The 19158-nt window shown below is 50.2% G+C and overlaps 1 protein-coding gene across 1 annotated transcript; it reads left to right on the forward strand.

The window, feature by feature from the left end:
- Positions 1 to 313: 313 nt before the first annotated feature.
- On the forward strand, positions 314 to 847 carry LOC147970774 (uncharacterized). The gene is made up of 2 exons (XM_087523620.1): positions 314 to 660; positions 742 to 847. The coding sequence occupies exons 1-2, from the start codon at positions 314 to 316 to the stop codon at positions 845 to 847; spliced, it is 453 nt and encodes a 150-aa protein (XP_087379746.1).
- Positions 848 to 19158: the final 18311 nt, after the last annotated feature.

A 19158-nucleotide genomic window follows, 5' to 3' on the forward strand; every position in this document is an offset into this window, starting at 1 on the left:
AGCACCAGACGGCTGGGTCGTGTACTTCGATGGTGCGTTCACGTGCCATGGCGCGGGGGCTGGAGCCTTACTCATCTCGCCCACTCAGGACAAACTGTACTACACCATGCAGCTCTGCTTCAAGCAGGGCGAGAAGTTCTCCAACAACATCACAGAGTACGAGGGCCTCATCGCCGTGCTCAAGGCAGTGGTGGCCCTGGGAGTGAAGTGCCTCACCGTCAAGGGAGACTCGCAGCTCCTCGTCAACTTCTCCAACAAGGTGTACGAGCCAAAGGACGAGCACATGGATGCATATCTCGCGGAGGTACGCAAAATGGAGAAGCAGTTCCTGGCCCTGGAGCTGCAGCATGTGCCATGTGGCACCAACCAAGAGGCCGATGACATCGCCAGAAGAGGATCCAAGCGGCTGCCCCAAGAACCTGGTGTCTTTGAGGAACGACTCTTCAAGCCTTCAGCAGCGTGTCAGCCTGCGGCGCCAGCGCCGCCTCAGGACGAGCTCCCTCAGCCAGCCTCGGGAGCCCCCGCCTGCGGCCCGACCTCGGCAGCACGTCTCCTCTTAGAACTCGAGCCTCAGGAGGGGTGCAAGATCGAAGAGTTCAAGGCATACCTAACCCAAGGCATGCTGCCGGAGAAGGAGGAAGACGCGGAATCTGTGGCCCGGTAGGCTACGGCGTACTGCATTCGAGACGGTGAGCTATACAGGAAGCGGACAAATGATGTTTCTCTATGATGCATTTCCAGGGAACAAGGGAAGGAGTTGCTGGCTGACATACATGGCGGAGACCGCCTGCACCGCTCGTGGTCGCGCACCTTGGTCGGCAAGGCTTTCCGCAGCGGGTTCTACTAGCCCACAGCACTCAATGACGCGGCCGAGCTGGTGAAGTCCTGCGAGGCCTGCCAATTCCACGCCAAGCAGATCCACCAGCCGGCTCAGGGCCTACAGACTATCCCGCTCTCATGGCCGTTCACGGTCTAGGGGCTGGATATCCTGGGTCCATTCCCTCGAGCGCCTGGAGGTTACCGCTACCTCTACGTCGCCATCGACAAGTTCACCAAGTGGGCGGAAGTGGAAGCCGTCTGCAGCATCCCAGCCGGGTTAGCAGTCAAGTTCATCAAGGGCATTGTGAGCCGGTTTGGGGTCCCTAATCGCATCATCACCGGCAATGGTTCACAATTCACTACCAATCTCTTCAGAACGTATTGTGCTAACCTTGGGACGCAGACCCGCTACGCCTCCGTGGCACACCCCAGGAGCAACGGCCAAGCCGAACGCGCCAACGCGGAAGTCCTGACGGGTCTCAAGACCAGCACCTTCAAGAAGAAGCTCGAGGCCTGCGGCAGGGGCTGGCATGATGAACTCCAGTCCGTGCTGTGGTCCATCCGCACCACCGCCACCAGGCCGACAGGCGAACCCCGTTCTTCCTCGTCTACGAAGCAGAAGCGGTTCTCCCAGACGAGGTCAAGCGTCGCTCCGCGTGGGTCCTAGCGTTTGATGAAACGCGGCCGGGCGCCATGCGGGGGATGGATCTCATGCTGGGGGAGGAACGCCACCGTGAAGCCTCGCTCCAAGATGCGAGGTACCAACAGGCGCTGTGGCGGTACCACTGCCGCAACGTCCGCTCCAGGACGCTCGAGGTAGGTGACCTTGTCCTGAGGCGGGTGCTCTCTAGGTAAGGGCTGCATAAGCTCTTGCCCATGTGGGAGGGCCCGTTTCGGGTCGCCCACGTCTCCAGGCCTGGTGCCGCATGCCTAGAGACGCAGGACGGGGTCCCCATCCAAAACGCCTGGAACATCCAGCACCTCAGGAAGTTCTACCCATGATGTAAGGCCCGGTGCCTGTGAAGCAAGGTCCAGTGCCTGTGGAGAATCTCCGCTCGTGACACTCTCACGTAATAATGAGTGGGCTGTACACGCCCCGGAGTCTCAGGAGTGCCGCCCTCGGGCCTCGGGGGCTCCCTCCCACGACTAGTGGCAGCACTTAGCTCCGTGCTGGTGAGAAGACAAGTAGACTAGACTAGGTGCCGGAAGCGGCTTTTCATTTGCTTTCTGCTGTTGGATTGCCCCTCTTTAATCGAAATTCACTTTCTGGTGTCGCTTGCTGATCTTATTCCTTCGATTATGCCCCTGTTTCTGCCTTCGGTCATTTGTTTGGCCTGTACCTCTCTCGCGTCCCTCGCGAGGGGGCTGGATAGGTACCCCTCGGGCCCTCGTGAGCGTTTTGTCTGTTTTTCGTGAGGCACCCTCGTTCGAGCTGCAAGCTTGCGCAACCCCCTCGATCTGTGCCCCTCGGGTACCGCGACACAAGGCACTAGGATGTGGCCATACGCAGGTGATGCGCACTAGCCAGCAGGCTACAACGACGTGGACCAGTTACAGATCTCCTAGCAAATTTTCGCAGTTCTTCCTTGTCAGGTACGGAGAAACGCGCGCCCCGCGAAGCGGGACCTACTTCAGGTGCATCGAGCTATGCCATTCTACGCGCATGCATAAATCATGACGTTGCAACACAACACAGGAATGATAAACACATCATATCAACCCGGAAATCATAGTTTGTTGCACGCCCCCACGGGGCCCCATAGTTGTCATTCTCTAACGCAGGAAGGAAAGGAAGAACGAAACAAAAGCAGGACGTTCTCCTGCGGCAGGTCGCGAGGATGGGCTCGCAGCGCTCTCCTGAGCTCAGTCGGACCCCTCCTCGCGCTTCACGGGAGCGCGGCAACGAGCCGACCCGCTGCCACCTTCGAAGCAGGCGCGACGTCGTGCTGGCTGGTCGTATCCGCCGCTGGTGGATCCGCCACCGGAGGAAGAGTCGCCGTAGGCCGAGCACCTCGTCGTCGTCGCTGTCCTCGGGGAAGCACCCGACACGGAAACCATCTTCTCCGAACACCCTCACGAAGAGGGTCGCATCGCCTTCATACTTGAAGTGGAGGGCACACCGCCTGCCCATCACACATGCGCGGGCGAATGTCTGCCAGCCGCGGGCCAGGACCGCGTTGCCCGCGGCGGAGATCTCCACCGCGACCCACAAAGCCCTACTGTAGCAACCGTCCGCTTGCAGCCAGAGACCACCCGAACCTGCGGACGCCAGTTCACCGACAAAGAACCGCGGGAGCTGAAGCCAGGTGCCAGCCGGGTTCTTCGACCACACGATGAACTCCGGCATCACCCCCGTCGAGTGGAAGCGCGGCTGTGGAGGCCGCGCAACCACGACACACCTCACCTCCTCAACAGGGCTGCCGCGACCTAGGCGGCTGCCACCATGCGAAGAGGCGCTACCACGACTGCGAGGGGCCGTGGCGGGGGTCGCAGTGTGCTTGCGAGGGAGACCGCGCCCCCTCTTGGGTGGCGGCGAGTGAGGCCCGTTCTGGTGAGCTTTCCCCTTTTCTGCGGCTGAGAGCCTCTTCACAGGTGCCATGGGCGTCGCTGCCCGCGGTGGGGCAAGGAAAAAGAAGAAGCGGGAGAGGCAGAGGAGAGACGGGTGATGGGGGCTCCGCCCCCACTTCCCATTTAATGCCAAGGGGAGACCAACTGCCGGCCTCCATAATCTAAGGTAATAATGATCTTTTCCCTACATGCAGCAAGGACCCATCAAATCGGGCAGTTGCCGAGGCAGCGTGGGCAAGCGGAGACGCCCACGTCAAATCAGTCACCACGCGTAAACCAAGGCCGCAGGCTGTTGGGGCCCGCGGCGCTCCACCCTTGCCCTTTGGCTTCGCCTCGAAGCCAAGCCCGAGCGCGCCTTGGGCCCGAGGGCTACTATCGGCGTTCTAGGATCGGGGGTCCCCAGACTTGCCTGCTTGCGGCTCGCGGCATGGCTCCTCCAGCGGCCCCATACGGCCCATCTTCACCAGGAAACACCCAAGACCCTCACGAGGAGCCAAGCCCCGTGAGGCGGACGACACGGGACCTCCCTAAGAGCGGCCTCACCAGGCTGGCTCGCGAGGTTCCAATGACGTAAGCCATGACAATGAAGACTAGGCGGGCTCCAGGAGGGCGCTAGAAAGCGCAGTGTCCTCGCTTACTCTTTGGTGCTAAAGAGGCAAGCCCAGGTGAGGAGATCCAAGGCATCAGGCAAAAGGTTTCCATATCGGTGCAACAAGACCAAGACCAGCAGAATGGCAGGATGGAGGTCACCGTGGAGCCCAAGACAGCGTCACCACCAGAGCCTTTGGGAGGCGAAGACTACTTTTGTCAGGATAACTTGTACTAGTTGTCTCCTTTCGAATTTGGCCGTTGTGGGATCCCTTCCCGCTCAATATTTGGGAAGAGGACCAAGGCCACTATGAATAGGACTAGTCACCATAGCAAGGGGGGACAGAGGAAGAGAGGATCTAGACCATCCTCAAACACACAAGCTCACCAAGCACAAGAACACCTCTCCTCAGGAGGCTGTTCTTCCCTTGTAACTGTTCATCCACAGGCCAAGAGGCAATCCACCACACCACACTGGAGTAGGGTATTACACCACAACGGTGGCCCGAACCAGCATAAATCTTGTGTCTCGTGTTCTTTGGGTTTGTCGAAGCTAGGCCGTGAGATCATTGAGTGTGCAAGCTAGAGAGGGGGGAGAGCTTCGTGCGCACCCTAGTGTTCGAACCTCAAGGGTTTTGCCGGAACCCGAAATCCGACAGTTGTGAAGCAACCCATATTTCTATCACTCCCAAAATTCACAAATAATTCTCATAAATTGTTTTGGTCATATCTTGCTCAAATATGTCAAAATCCTTCCTTTGCATCATCAAATATAATTCACAAATATTCCTTTTCTCATTCTGCCCTTAGTGGCTTTTTGAGAAGGAAGTATTATTTATCTTTGCTTGATTGACTCCAAACTTTTTGGACATCTTTGGCTGTCCATATAATTGCCTCATGCAAATTTTCATACTCATTTGCCTAGTAAATATTTATCAATGATTATCCAAAGTTTCTGTCCAGGAAGAAGCTTTGTGAAGGAGATACAAGTTAGGTTTATCCAAATAAGTTGAAACTTTGCAACATCCTTCATTTGGTCAAAACATGCATCGCCACAAAATTTGAGCTCATGTAACTCATCTATGTGAGCCCACCTCCAACTCTTGGTTTCTGGTCAGATTTTCAGTTTATGAAGAAATTATATTTTATATTGCCTCATTTAAGCTGAACATTTTCCAGGGCATTCTCCCATCCATATAAACTCTATCCACCAAGTTTTGGCCCATTTCATAAATCCATTTGCCCTGTGCAATTTTTCTAAAATTCTGTCCAAAGAGATGCATTGTGAAGCAAGTGCTATTTTGGTTCATCCAAATGGCACGAAACGTTTTGGGCATCCTCATATATTCAAATCATTAGGCCATGCTCAATTTCAGCTCAACTTGCCGCTTTATGTGAGTGCAGCTTCATCACCTCTAATTTTGGCTATTATGGTGATTTCTACAGCAAGTACCATGAATCTTCATCCTAGTGAGCTGCAAATTTGCAGAGGTGATCATCTTAGTGTGTGATCACACCATGCCAAAGCCCTGAGCCTATCCCCTCTTGTTTCTTCCTCACCTCAACACAAACACCTTGTTGTTGCAAAGTTTTGGAGATAGTTGCAAATCTCTTATTTGCCCCTGGACCGATTTATTTCTTCATCTCTAGTAAGGGCACTAAGGACTATCTACTGGACATGGTTGTTCGGGCCAAAAAGAGCAATTTGCTCCAGTGCACACGGTGATCACGCTGGCGTCATGGTAAACTCGCGCTCTGACTCATTCCGGCCACTATTCCCGTCGTCTCCCTCGTCGTCTCGACCTCCATTCATATCCTCGAGCTCCTTTGTGATGCCCTGTGTTGCCCTGCATCGATGACTCGTCATGGTTCGCCATAAATACGTCGCTAGCTCCATGTCTATGCCACAAGCAGCCCCTGTCCTCCATTAAAGCTTGGCGTGAGCTTGCTCGTGATGCTCTAGAGCTCTCCCCACGCCTATTTAACCTCCCCCGAGGTCCTCCGCACCTCACTCATCCCTCCTCCGCCTCTCTAGTCCACCGGAGTCGCCTCATCTCGTCGTTGTTCGCCGTCATCCTCCATGGCCACCTCGGCCTCGGTTTGGGCCAGGCCACGATAGGCCTCACCTCGTCTCCCCAACACCTCCACTGCCTTCCCCTCGTCCCTCTGAGCCGCCCCACCTACTTGTCCATCCCCAGAGTTGGCCGCATCACCGGAGAACCCCGCCACCCGAAGCTCTGTGCCGCCTCCCTTCGCCACGACGTCCCCTCCATCCCAATCCTCCCGGGCGGTCGTGTCTCCCCCTGAATGGGTGTGCCTTGCCCCTACCCATCCGCCGATGCCATCCGCCTAGCCGGAAATGGCCGGAGCCGGTCGGCCTCCTCGCCTAAGCGCCCCTGCCCTGCCTCGTCTCCTCCTCTGTTTCCTCGTGAGGAAATAGAGGGAGGAAGAAGACGAGCCTGCCTCGCTGCCGCATGACGTGGGTCCCAGCTCTCAGTGGCTCAAAACCCGGTCCCAGGTACGCTAAGTGGAAACGTATTCTCAATAATATATTTTCCTCTTTGGAAAGCGTACCTTCATTCTGCTTCAGCCTAGAATACGTTTTCTCAGTTCTGAAAACGCATTCCTCTGAAAGGCGTTTTCTATTTTCAGCCGCCAGGGACTTGTTGGTGACGAAAATATTCACATATATGTCCCTGATCTTCTACACCTCATAACTCCACAACCATAACACCGTTTGAGGTGATTCCAAAGCCTACTTCTTCGTCTTGTCGAGCTCTATCTGTTGGTATCATTTTCACTATGGTTTGACTTACTAGAAATGACCATTTTTGTCCTTGCCCTAATCGGCCCTCTTCGGGAGAGAAACTTCTCCGGTGATTCCTTCCGCGATCTTTCTGCACATGTTCCCAGTGGTATCTTCATCCCCAGGCAAGCCACGACACCTGCTTGCATGATAGCCATGTAGTAGACATTGTTTTCAACTTGAATACTTAATAAATGTCTGCTTGTTTTAATACGGTTATCGTTGTTTCGGTAATGCTTATGGATTTGTGTTCACTTTCATGATATTCTATTATGCACCTGGTTATCATGTATTTCTTGCTAGTATTATTTTTTGTATGACATGCTGGGTAATAGTACATGTTGGTGTTGGTTGTGTTCTTCGGTGCATGACTATCGTCTACTACCAAGTACCGTGAATATTTGCCGTGGATCCCTTGTTTGCGAGCTAGGATAAGCATTCCAGCCAGAGTCCCTATGGAGTGGAGTTCATCACCATCATCGTTGTTCTGCTGCTAGAATTATTCTGCTGCTTTGTGTTGTTCTATTGCTGGCATGGATCCACCATGGTAGGCGTAGTGTCGTCGTGCTGATGTAATCTCCTTGTATCCATATCGATTGTAATAAAGATTTGATTTGTTCTATGCTAAGCAATGTCGTATTCCAGAAGACTTCTCCTTGATCTCTAGGCTAGAATACGGGGCGTTCCGGTTTCTCTGAGCCAGGGTGCCATAGGATTGGTATCAGAGCAGGTCTAGCTGTCGGACTCCTAGCCCGTGCGAGCATTAGAAAGCGATAGTCTAGAGCCCAGTTGGTTTGTTGCATTTGTTTATTGCATAGCATGCATATAGATCATTATCAGGTCGCTAATGGTTGATCCTGTGAGTGTGGGTGGCATCGGTCTCGATCCGCTACCTGCACCCTTCCTCTTTGCATCCCTGCTTTTCGGTGTTCGGCGTCATCTCTGTCCCAGCAGAGTGATGCCCTGGTACCAAGTGGTCCAGAGACCATTTGCAGGAGTTATGCTCGGATATCGCATCGATATCTTTCCATCACCCACCCATATTATTTCGGTAATAGACTCGTCTCTATCCCGGATCGTGCCATCCAGCTCGTCCCTTCGGCAACCCTTGCTGCTATCTATTGTAAAAAAAGGGGCAATGCCAGCAAGCCTTTGTTTTCCTCCCCTATATTGCCCTGTCATTCCATTCTGTGGACGTGTACAGTTCCCTTTCATACGTTTGATGGTGATGTGGTCGTGACCTTTGTGTCTCGCTGCATGATGACCAAGTCCATCCTTGCCTTTGTATCCATCCAGATCCAACCGATGTTCAGCCAGCGCTTGGTGTAGCCTTGGTTACGCCAATTCCTTCCACACACGGATTCACTATCGTGCACACCGCCACAACATATTAGACCGTAATACCAGAGTTTCCGCGAGGTTTGTGTTCTTGGGTGTGCATGCATATTATTGTTGTGTGTAGCAGTAATATGTGGTGTTTCTTGATTATTATTTATATTATTTGTATGCATGTGTGCTTTTGTTTTTGTCGTTTTTTTTGCTTCTTTCTCTCGGACTTCGGTGTTACATATTTTTCTCCTTATTAAAGTTGCTCATCAACCAACACGGACCCAAAGAGCTAGCAAGGAATGCATATATTTGGAAATTCAGTTGAACAGAATGTAATTCTCAGCCGGCTGTGGTAAAATGGGGAATGTCTGACCTTGATGTTGATAATCAAGTTTGCATTAGTGTGCACTCCTCGCAACAGTATGGGTAATCAAGTCTTCCCCAGTGTGCACCCTTCATAGCAGAAAGGATCAAATCAGCAAGAAGATAAATTGTGTGCAAGATCGACAGTATATTCTCAATCAAAGATATGGCTCATATGCAAGGTTCGATTCTTTGTTGAGGATGATTTTGAAACATGATATACCTGGAAGCAAGCGAGAATGTGCCATGTATCCAGAAAGGAGGATAGTTTAGCAAACCCCTTTTCATACAAGTAATCCACAGCAGAAATATTAAGATGGTGTGTGTATGTGGTAATCGGGCTGCATATCACAATGAGAAGGTTCTGGTGTAAGCAACCCAGTCTTCCCTCATAGACTACTAGAGAAGCTTCCAATGAAAGATTTATGTATCTTCCTCAGTACGATACATGGATGACTTCCTGTGCAAGGTACTCTGTCTTCTTCAATAAGCAACTGCAAAAGCTTTCGGCATAAGGTACCGAGTCCTTCCCCGGCAAGTCTTTAAGGGGGATGCTTTTGAAGCACGATACCCATTCTTCATCAGCAAGGTACTCTCAATGGTTTCCAGCATAAGTCATCCAATCGTCCTCAGTACGGCATTGGTGCATGGTATTACACTATAAATTGACAACATATGGCATTGAATCCCAAGAACCAGATCCGCAACAGCCTAGTCAGAAGCAAGAATCAGTCAGAATGCAAGTCTGCCTCGAGAATCAGTTACCCATATATATATGGTGAGTATGCAACCAAGTTCTGGCAAGTCAATGGTAGGATGATGAGGTTAAGATATGAATCTAAAAGTCTCACGAGTCATGCCAAAATAAGAAGGCCAGTTATACACCTCAGTAGGGTGATGCAAGAACCAACAAGTTTTGGAGAAAAGCAACACGGGACAACAAATTTTGACAGTTCTCAGCAATGTCGGTTTCCTCACACCCGACAAGGTGATATCATTTACCCTGGTCATCATCTGGTATACCTGACGACGACAATGAGTTACATGCAAGTACGTGTGAGCCCGGTATAGTTCTTATCACATGATACATAAACGAGGATAAAGTTATGATTGCCGAAATATTGCACCCGACAGTACCAATGGCCACACATAAAAGCAATATGACCAAGCTATTTCAGCAAGGAATCCAGAATAAGAGCACAGTAATGCAGGAGCAAGACCGGCAATGTGGGTATGAATTTTTTTTGCATGACCCACATGGTGTAGATACGCTAGACACTCTGAGTCAGTATTGCTCATCATGAATATTCACCTAAGGGGTCTGCTCAATTTTGGTAAGAATCCCATATCCAAACAACCCATTCAGTCAAAAATATATGCTCAGATGTGTAAGTATCCAATATCCGGGTCTGTCAAACCAGACCAATGGTCCAGTCAAAAGTATAACCTCAGTGAATATGGTAAAGCATCACCAATCCTACTCTCCCCTGGATATGCCGGCAGAATAAATAATCAGGATGGTGAATAACAATCTTGAAGCATGTGCCCTCACTTATGTGAATCGGTAAAGGATATCCTATCATGAACAAAATCCTTTTTGTTAGAAACCCCATTAGTCAAGTTTGCAGATACTATCATATATGGTCATACCCTTTTATGCTGGCCACGATAGGCAACAGTCAAATATTTGGTACGAATCTGATACTCAAGGTAGTGGAGCCAGTCAAGATGATTCGGAAATTCCTGAGAGAACTCAACATCCGTCAGGAGAAAGGTTATGGCACACCTCCCTATTTTGAACCTGAAGGACCTATAGTTTAGTTCAGAAACCCAATGCAAGGTGTAGCAGATTGGGTGTCCACCAGGAAAAATCTCTTCACAACTTCATGAAAGGTTGTCAGTGCCAGATGACACATTCATCGGAGATCACACTTAGACTTGTGAGACGGACATATGTTTCAGTCATAATAATCTATCACACTCAGCTAAGTCAGCAGATATGAAAAGAATTGGGTCCAATATAAGCATGAGCATGTGAGGTAAGTGCCGTCAGGATATGGATAGAGTGGAGCCAACCACCCCAGAGCCACGCAGTCTCGTTATATGAAATTCAGTGGGGAACAATCAATAAAGGAAAAAGGATACTTGAGTTGGAAACGGTTTCCTTAAGGCAGTATATTCATACTTGTTCCCCGAGCAACCAAATCTCGAGGACGAGATTTCTTCAAGGGGGGAAATTTTGTCATAGCCTGATTTTTCGCCCTTTCTTTTTCATTTGATTTTCTGACGTTTTTGCTTGAGTTTTCCTTTTTTTCCGTGGCTATGTGGTCTGGAAATTTGAAGAAGATGCCCTCTTCTTTCTTTCCAGAGTTGCTTGTCATCCTCAAACCCTTCCCAAGACCTTCCCATTTCCATCTTGGACCAATCCCAATATTGTTTTTATTGGGAATATTCCTTTTTCTCTTAAAGGAATAACCTAATTTGCCCTAGGTTGTGAAGTAACCCATATTTCTATCACTCCCAAAATTCCCAAATAATTCTCATATGTTGTTTGGTTCATATCTTGCTAAATATGTCAAAATCATTCCTTTGCATCATCAAATATAATTCAAAAATATTCCTTTTCTCATTCTGCCCTTTTGAGAATGAAGTATTATTTATCTTTGCTTGATTGACTCCGAACTTTTTGGATATCTTTTCAGGTGCATATAATTGCCTCATGCAAATTTTCATACTCATTTGCCTAGTAAATATTTATCAATGATTTTCTGAAGTTTCTGTCCAGGAAGAAGCTTTGTGAAGGAGATACAAGTTAGGCGTATCCAAATGAGTTGAGACTTTGCCACATCCTTCATTTGATCAAAACATGCATCGCCACCAAATTTGAGCTCATGTAACTCACTATGTGAGCCCAGCTCCAACTCTTGGTTTCTGGTCAGTTTTTCAGTTTGTGAAGAAACTATATTTTATATTGCCTCATTTAAGCTGAAAATTTTCCAGGGCATTCTCCCATCCATATAAACTCTATCTACCAAGTTTTGGCCCATTTCATAAATCCATTTGCCCTGTGCAATTTTTCCAAAATTCTGTCCAAAGAGATGCATTATGAAGCAAGTGCTATTTTGGTTCGTCCAAATGGCACGAAATGTTTTGGGCATCGTCATATATTCAAATCATTAGGCCATGCTCAATTTCAGCTCAACTTGCCGCTTCATGTCAGTGCAGCTTCATCATCTCTAATTCTGGCTATCATGGTGGTTTCTACTGCAAGTAACATGAATCTTCATCCTAGTGAGCTGCAAATATGCAGAGGTGATCATCTTAGTGTGTTATCACACTATGCCAAAGCCCCGAGTCTATCCCCTCTTGTATCTTCCTCACCTTAGCACAAACACCTAGTTGTTGCAAAGTTTTGGAGCTAGGTGCAAATCTCTTCTTTGCCCCTAGACTCAAGATGGCAATGGGGCCCCGAAACCCGCGTCCCCGCGGGTTTTTACCCTATTAGGGGACGGGGATGGGCATCTTTTCATCCCCGCGGGGCTGTTGTTGGGCACATTACACAACCCGACACGTTTCATGGGTTTGCACCCGTTTTGGTAGTCCCCGAACCCGAAACCCGGCAAACCCAGCAAAATATATTTTTTTTGCTGAAATATGCTCTTGTTTGTTGCTGAAATATGCTTATGTTCGTTGTTGAAATGGGCTATAGTTGTGCTGAAATAGGCTTCTTTTAGCTGATGTTATTCCTGAGTATTGTGCTGAAATTTGCAGTTATTTTGCTGTTGAAATATACTATGTTGCTGCTGAAATGATATCATTGTTGCTACTAATTATCTTATGTTTGCTGCCTCCAAAATATACTATGTATGTTGTTTAAATCAGCTAAAATACACTCTATATAGCTGTTGAACCATCTAGTATTGTTTTTTTGTTGAAATTTCCTCTAGTTATGCTGCTGAAATGTGCTTGTTTTGCTATTCAAATGTTATTCTTTGTTGCCACTATGTTTGTTTAAATATTTTTATTTTCTCATGGGTTCCCCGTGGGTTCCCCGAAACCCGATGGGTTTAGGGGACGGGCGGAAAAGTAGCCCCGCACACGGTGATGGGGACGGGGACTGGTTTGCGATTTTCTCGTGGGGATGGGTTTGGAAAGGCAAAACCCGATGGGTTTCGTCCCCGTTGCCATATGGACCCTGGACCGATTTATTTCTTCATATAAACTAAGGGCACTGATGACTATCTACTGGAGATGGTCATTCGGGCCAAAATGAGCCATTTGCTCCAGTGCGCGCGGTGATCATGCTGGTGTGATGGCAAACTCGCGCTCTGGCTCGTTCCAGCCACTGTTCCCATCGTCTCGACCTTCATTCATGTCCTGAAGCTACCCCGTGATGCCCTACGTCGATACCTTGTTGTGGTTCGCCATAAATGCTTCGCTAGGTCCATATCCATGCCACAAGAAACCCCTGTCCTCCATTAAAGCTTGGCGTTTGTTTGCCCGCTCTAGAGCTCTCCCCCGCGCCTATTTAAGCTCCGCCGAGCTCCTCCACACCTCACTCATCCCTCCCCCGCCTCTCTAGTCCATCGGAGTCGCCTCATCTCGCCGTTGTTCGCCGTCATCCTCCATGGCCGCCTCGGCCTCGGCTTGGGCCCGACCACCACATGCCTCACCTCGTCTCCCAAACACCTCCACTGCCTTCCCCTCGTCCCTCTGAGCCGCCCCACGCACTTTCCCATCGCCGGAGTAGGCCACATCACCGGAGAACCCCACCGCCCGAAGCTCGCTGTCGCCTCCCTTTGCCGCGACCTCCCCTCCACCCCACTCCTCCCTGGCGATTGTGTCTCCCCTAAACGGGTGCACCTTGCTCCTGTGCATCCATCGGTGCCCTCCGCCTGGCCGGAGATGGCCGGATCCGGCCGGCCTCCTTGCCTGAGGGCCCCTCCCTACCTCGTCTCCTCCTCTGTTTCCCTCATGAGGGAACAGAGGGAGGAAGAAGATGAGCCTGGCTTGTCCCCCTGTCGCATGGGTCCTAACCGTCAGTGGCTCAAAACCCAGGCCCAGGTACGTTAATTGGAAACGTATTTTCGAGAATATGTTTTCCTCTTTGGAATGCGTACTTACATTCTGTTTTAGCCTAGATTCTGTTTTCTCAGTTCTGAAAACGCATTCCTCTGAAAGGTGTTTTCTATTTTCAGCCACCAGGGACTTGTTGCTGATGAAAATATTCACAGATAGTTCCCTGATCTTCTACACCTCATAACTCTGCAACCGTAACTCCATTTGAGGTGATTCCAAAGCCTACTGCTTTGTCTCGTCGAGCTCTGTCTGTTGGTATAATTTTCATTATGATTTGAAATAATGGAAATGACCATTTTTGTCCTTTTCCTAATCAGCCCCCTTCGGGACAGAAACTTTTCCGGCAATTCCTTTGGCGATCTTTCCGCACATCTTCCCGGGGGCTTCTTCATCCCCAGGCAAGCCAAAACACCCGCTTGCATGATAGCCATGCAGTAGCCGTGGTTTTCAACTTGAATATTTAATAAATGTCTGCTTGTTTTGATACGGTTATCGTTGTTTCGGTAATGCTTATGGATTTGTGTTCACTTTCATGCTATGCTATTATGCACCTACTTATATTTCTTGCTAGTATTATTTTTTTATGACATGCTGGGTAATAGTACATGTCGGCGCTGGTCATGTTTTTCGGTGCATGACTATCGTCTGCTACCAAGTACCGTGAATATGCACGTTCCTTTGCATCTAGCTGGTTATATGCTTACTTGACAGTATTCTTGATATGTTCTTGCATTGTATTTATTGTTGATGCTAGTGATTGAGTTATTCTATGAGTAGTGTTATACTTGTGATGTTCATGCTAGTCAGTATGCCATGCTCATTCGGATATATGTTTTATTATTATCGATATGCTTGATGATTATGTTGTACCCCATCCTTATGTTGATATCGTGCATGCTAGTTGCATCATGTTGTATTGTATGACTCAGCATCATTTGCATTCAAATTTAACTGGATTTAAATGAACTTGAACAACTGTTGGCCGAGTCATGGTGCCACCATATCGAGCTGACAAGTGCAACCACATTTGCCTTTATTGGAAGGTCCTAGCTGGGTCTATTGTCATGCCTCTCGCCGATGCCTCCAACAAGAGAAGGTTATGCGCGGGCGCTACCCTGATCAAGTAGGACGACATAAGCCTTGTGACGGTGTCCTAGACTAGGGGGTACTCACCACGTCGTCTCCCGATCTGTTAGATTGGGCCGAGGACCCCCATGGCCGTATACTCATGGGCCAGTTCGGACAGCTGCCGCATACACGGAAGATTCCAAAAGATTTGGTGATCAAGACAAGGACTCCTCCCCACTGGCGTATTCGGCTAGGACTCTTGTTATCCTAGACCTCTGGTGCATTATATAAACCGAGGCCAGGCTAGTCGATAGATCATATACAACAATCATACCATAGGCTAGCTTATAGGGTTTAGCCTCTCTGATCTCGTGGTAGATCAACTCTTGTAATACTCATATCATCAATATCAATCAAGCAGGACGTAGGGTATTACCTCCATTAAGAGGGCCCGAACCTGGGTAAACATCGTGTCCCCTGCCTCCTGTTACCATCGATCCTAGACGCACAGTTCGGGACCCCCTACTTGAGATCCGCCGGTTTTGACACCGACATTGGTGCTTTCATTGAGAGTTCCACTGTGTAATCGGCAAAAGGATCAATGGCTCGCCCGCAGGTCAACTGCGACGTCGGCTTCTTCGTCACCGGCTCGGCTGGCCACCTTGGCTGGACCGAGGACTGTGCCCTACCTCCGATCGTCATGTTCAGATGAGGGCCTTCATCAACATTAACTCCGATCTCTATCAAGATCATGGAGGAATCATCCAGGGATCCCGGGGGCTCAACGTCAACATTGCCATCGGGCGACCGTGCTGTTTTTCTGGACAACAAACTCATATCCGCCACCACCGCCTCCTCGAGCGTCGGTTTGATGACTTCTTCGGCGGAATAGTGCGGAATTACGTCTACAACATCCATGCAAAATTTCGTCGAGTTCTAATGGAGGAATGTCTGACAGTCTACGATATACCGGACCCTGTCAAATCTGGACGGGAATCTTGACGAATTTAGGGCGTGGTCTCCAGAACCTAGCTCAAAGGTTCTTTGGAAGATCCAACCGTTCATCTACTACTGAATTCCATATCTACCACCCCTCCAAATTTCAGCTCGATCCGACGGTTCAAACTCCAGGAACCTTCCGATAAGTGGACCAATTTTCGGATCCGTTTTCTGCGCGAATACGGATCCGACCCGAATTCATGTTTCTTTAGGAATGTGATATTGGACAACCTTTTTAGAGGAATTCTCTTCTAGGGTATTGTGTGTTGTTTTTAAACACGTTCCCGTAAATTGTTAAACCTCCCTTGAGGTCATCTTCATCATCATGCTGGTGTCAAACCAGTCCGGCAATATTGCTTCAAGGCTGTCGACCTGCGCTCGTGTCACTTTGTTGAGCCAAGCTCAACTTCTTCGGATCATCATCTCGGCAAGCCGAACAAGAGTCCGGCATCGTGAAGGATAAATCATCACCAACATCGCCACCCCACGGATTACACGGAGTGGGCATACCGGCATCGCCGCTCGGTCACTTCATCAAGCCGACATCGACCACGTCATGGTCGGCATCCGCAGGGCCGCACTATTGCTTCTTCAAGCTGATGTCCATCATGCCGACCTACTTCGACTCATCGGCTGACATCGAGGCTTGGACATCTCGGCTGGACCGGGGGCTTCTCCATCTCTTCATCAACCTACTCCGGAGACTTCAGCGTCACTAGTCGACCAGATTCGTCACATTAGCTGGACCGAGGGCTTTGCCCCCGCAAGCCAACCTTTGCCAGCATTGCCATGCCGTCGCTTTATCGCCCATCAGTCAATGTGTCAGGACCCTGATTCCAAGTCACATCGATCTAGCCGGTAACACTTCATATCACTTTGCGGCCTCACGCACGGTATTCCCACGGTGTCGCCTTACCATGGCCCGGGACCGTTTGCGCCTTTTGGCTCACGTATATGATAGTGTCGCTAGCATCCATATGACAGGGAACCCGGGCCGACATGGCTAGTCGTGAACCCAAAGCGGCACCAACCTATGGGGACAGGTGTCGGTGTCAAAATCGGCCGATCTTGTGTAGGGGGTCCCGAACTGTGCGTCTAGGCCGGATGGTAACAGGAGGCAAGGGACACGAAGTTTTACCCAGGTTCGGGCCCTCTCGATGGAGGTAAAACCCTACGTCCTGCTTGATTAATATTCATGATATGGGTAGTACAAGAGTAGATCTACCACGAGATCGAGGAGGCTAAACCCTAGAAGCTAGCCTATGGTATGATTGTTGATGTGTATGTTGTCCTACGGACTAAAACCCTCCGGTTTATATAGACACCGGGTAGGGTTAGGGTTACATAGAGTCGGTTACAATGGTAGGAGATCTACATATCCGTATCGCCAAGCTTGCCTTCCACGCCAAGGAAAGTCCCTTCCGGACACGGGACGAAGTCTTCAATCTTGTATCGTCATAGTCCAAGAGTCTGGTCGAAGGTATAGTCCGGCCATCCGAACACCCCTAATCCAGGACTCCGTCAGTAGCCCCTGAACCAGGCTTCAATGACGACGAGTCCGGCGCGCATATTGTCTTCGGCATTGCAAGGCGGGTTCCTCCTCCAAGTACTTCATATAAGATTTTGAACACAAAGATAGTGTCCGGCTCTGCAAAATAAGTTTCCACATATTGCCATAGAGAGAATAATATTTACACAAATCTAATATGCCGACGTATTCCACAGTGTGACATCACACCACGGCCAAGCTTTTATTCGAACCATTTTACTATCCCATCTCAGCGCGTTATGCGAGGCGGTTACCTTGGCACGTCTTGTTAAAGAAGAGATCGTGTCCCCTTATTCCGAGATTCTCATCAATACGTGCGTGGGTAACCCAACCGCACCATTGACTACGACGCTTGGGAGATAAGCGAGTTTTACCAGGCTGGTGGGGACACGTAGTTGCGTCCACCTATATAAGGGGATAAGGATCCACCTTTTCACCTACGCCTTCTTCCTCCTTCGCCTATCCATTCTTGCGCACTTGAGCTCCAGCGCCCAAGTCCGCACTCCCCACCTCAACCTTCTCCATCTATGTCCGGAGCGGGAGGCAAGTGGATGGTCTCCTCCATCGTGGAGGGGCACATCAAAAGACTGAGGAAGGCCGTATACTTGTCTAACGACATTGCGCACCGGCTTCCCGAAAAGGGGAAGCTCATCCCCACCCCTAGGCCCCATGAGAGGGTGGTGTTCCTCCACCATTTCCTTCGCGGACTAGGTTTCCCTCTCCACCCATTTGTCCAGGGGCTCATGTTCTACTACGGCCTGGATTTCCATGATCTGGCCCCGAATTTTGTCCTCAACATCTTGGCATTTATCGTCATGTGCGAGGCTTTCCTCCGCATCCGCCCCCATTTCGGCCTATGGCTCAAGACTTTCAACGTCAAGCCGAAGGTGGTGCGCGGCAACCAGGCGGAGTGCGGAGGCGCCATGGTGGGAAAGATGGCCAACGTCTTATGCTTTGAGGGCTCCTTTGTGGAGACCCTAAAGGGGTGGCAATCGGGGTGGTTTTACATCACCGAGCCGCGCGACCCCGAATGGGTCACAGCCCCCGAGTTTCAGTCCGGACCCCCTACGCGGCTCACCTCCTGGAAGGAGACCGGCCTGTCGTGGGGTAAAAAAGGAAAGCTGACCGGACTCCAAACATGCGTCCAAACCCTGGTGAACAAGAAGCTTAAACTTGTCAACGTAGTCCAGGTTATGCTCATCCGCCGGACCCTCTCGTGTCAACAACGGGCTTTCAACCTGTGGGAGTTCGACCTGGCGCGGCACCAAACTCTGAGTAGGCTCTTCGACACGACGTATGAATATGCCTGGAAGGTGCTTTTCAAAGGCGCCGAGGCTCCCGCATCCGCTACCGAGGATCGCGGATTCAGTGCGCAGCGTCACGCTCTGACGGTAAGCTGTTTTTTCCTTTTATAGGATAACGGTTTTTGATAGTTTGACTCCATGCGGGATCTAAACTCCCTTACCATTGACAGGATTGGCAGGTGACATCTGGACAGATCAACTGTCCGGCTCCTTTGCCCGAAGGCCCAGTGGACGCTCACTTGGCGAAGCTGCTGGTTCCGGCACCCTATGTGGTGCTGGAGAAGAAGGCCGCAAAAAAGATCGCGGGGACTCGAAAGAGTGCCCGACGTGAGGAGGTGTCGGATCCATCATCCGACGGTTCCGAGGCGCATTCCTCCCGTGAAGACGAGGAGGAGGAAGAAGAGACCCCTCCCCCTCCAGTGGGGGAAGGGAAGAAAAGGAAGGCCGCCCCAACTGGGGAGGCCGAAGGGTCCAAGAAGGGGAAAACCCTTCCTTCGGACTACTCCACCGACACCAATGACGGCAGAGAGGAGTGGACGCCCAGGGCCAAGCCCCTGGCGAAATCGTAAGTATCCGGATACCAGAGTAATTCATAGTATTCGTTTATTGCACAGCTTTCCCTTATGTCGAATGTGTTTATGCAGCCCACCCAATGACCGGCTCGACACGTCATCGAGCGGCTCGCT

This window comes from Triticum urartu, chromosome 5A, assembly GCF_056163025.1.
Source record: "Triticum urartu cultivar PI428250 chromosome 5A, HENAU_Tu73, whole genome shotgun sequence".
NCBI classification, from domain to species: domain Eukaryota; kingdom Viridiplantae; phylum Streptophyta; class Magnoliopsida; order Poales; family Poaceae; genus Triticum; species Triticum urartu.

Coding starts and splice junctions, on each gene's coding strand:
- LOC147970774 (XM_087523620.1), top strand. CDS start 314: ATGGAGAAGCAGTTCCTGGCCCTGGAGCTGCAGCATGTGCCATGTGGC. Junction 661..741: donor GACGCGGAATCTGTGGCCCG/GTAGGCTACGGC, acceptor ATGCATTTCCAG/GGAACAAGGGAAGGAGTTGC.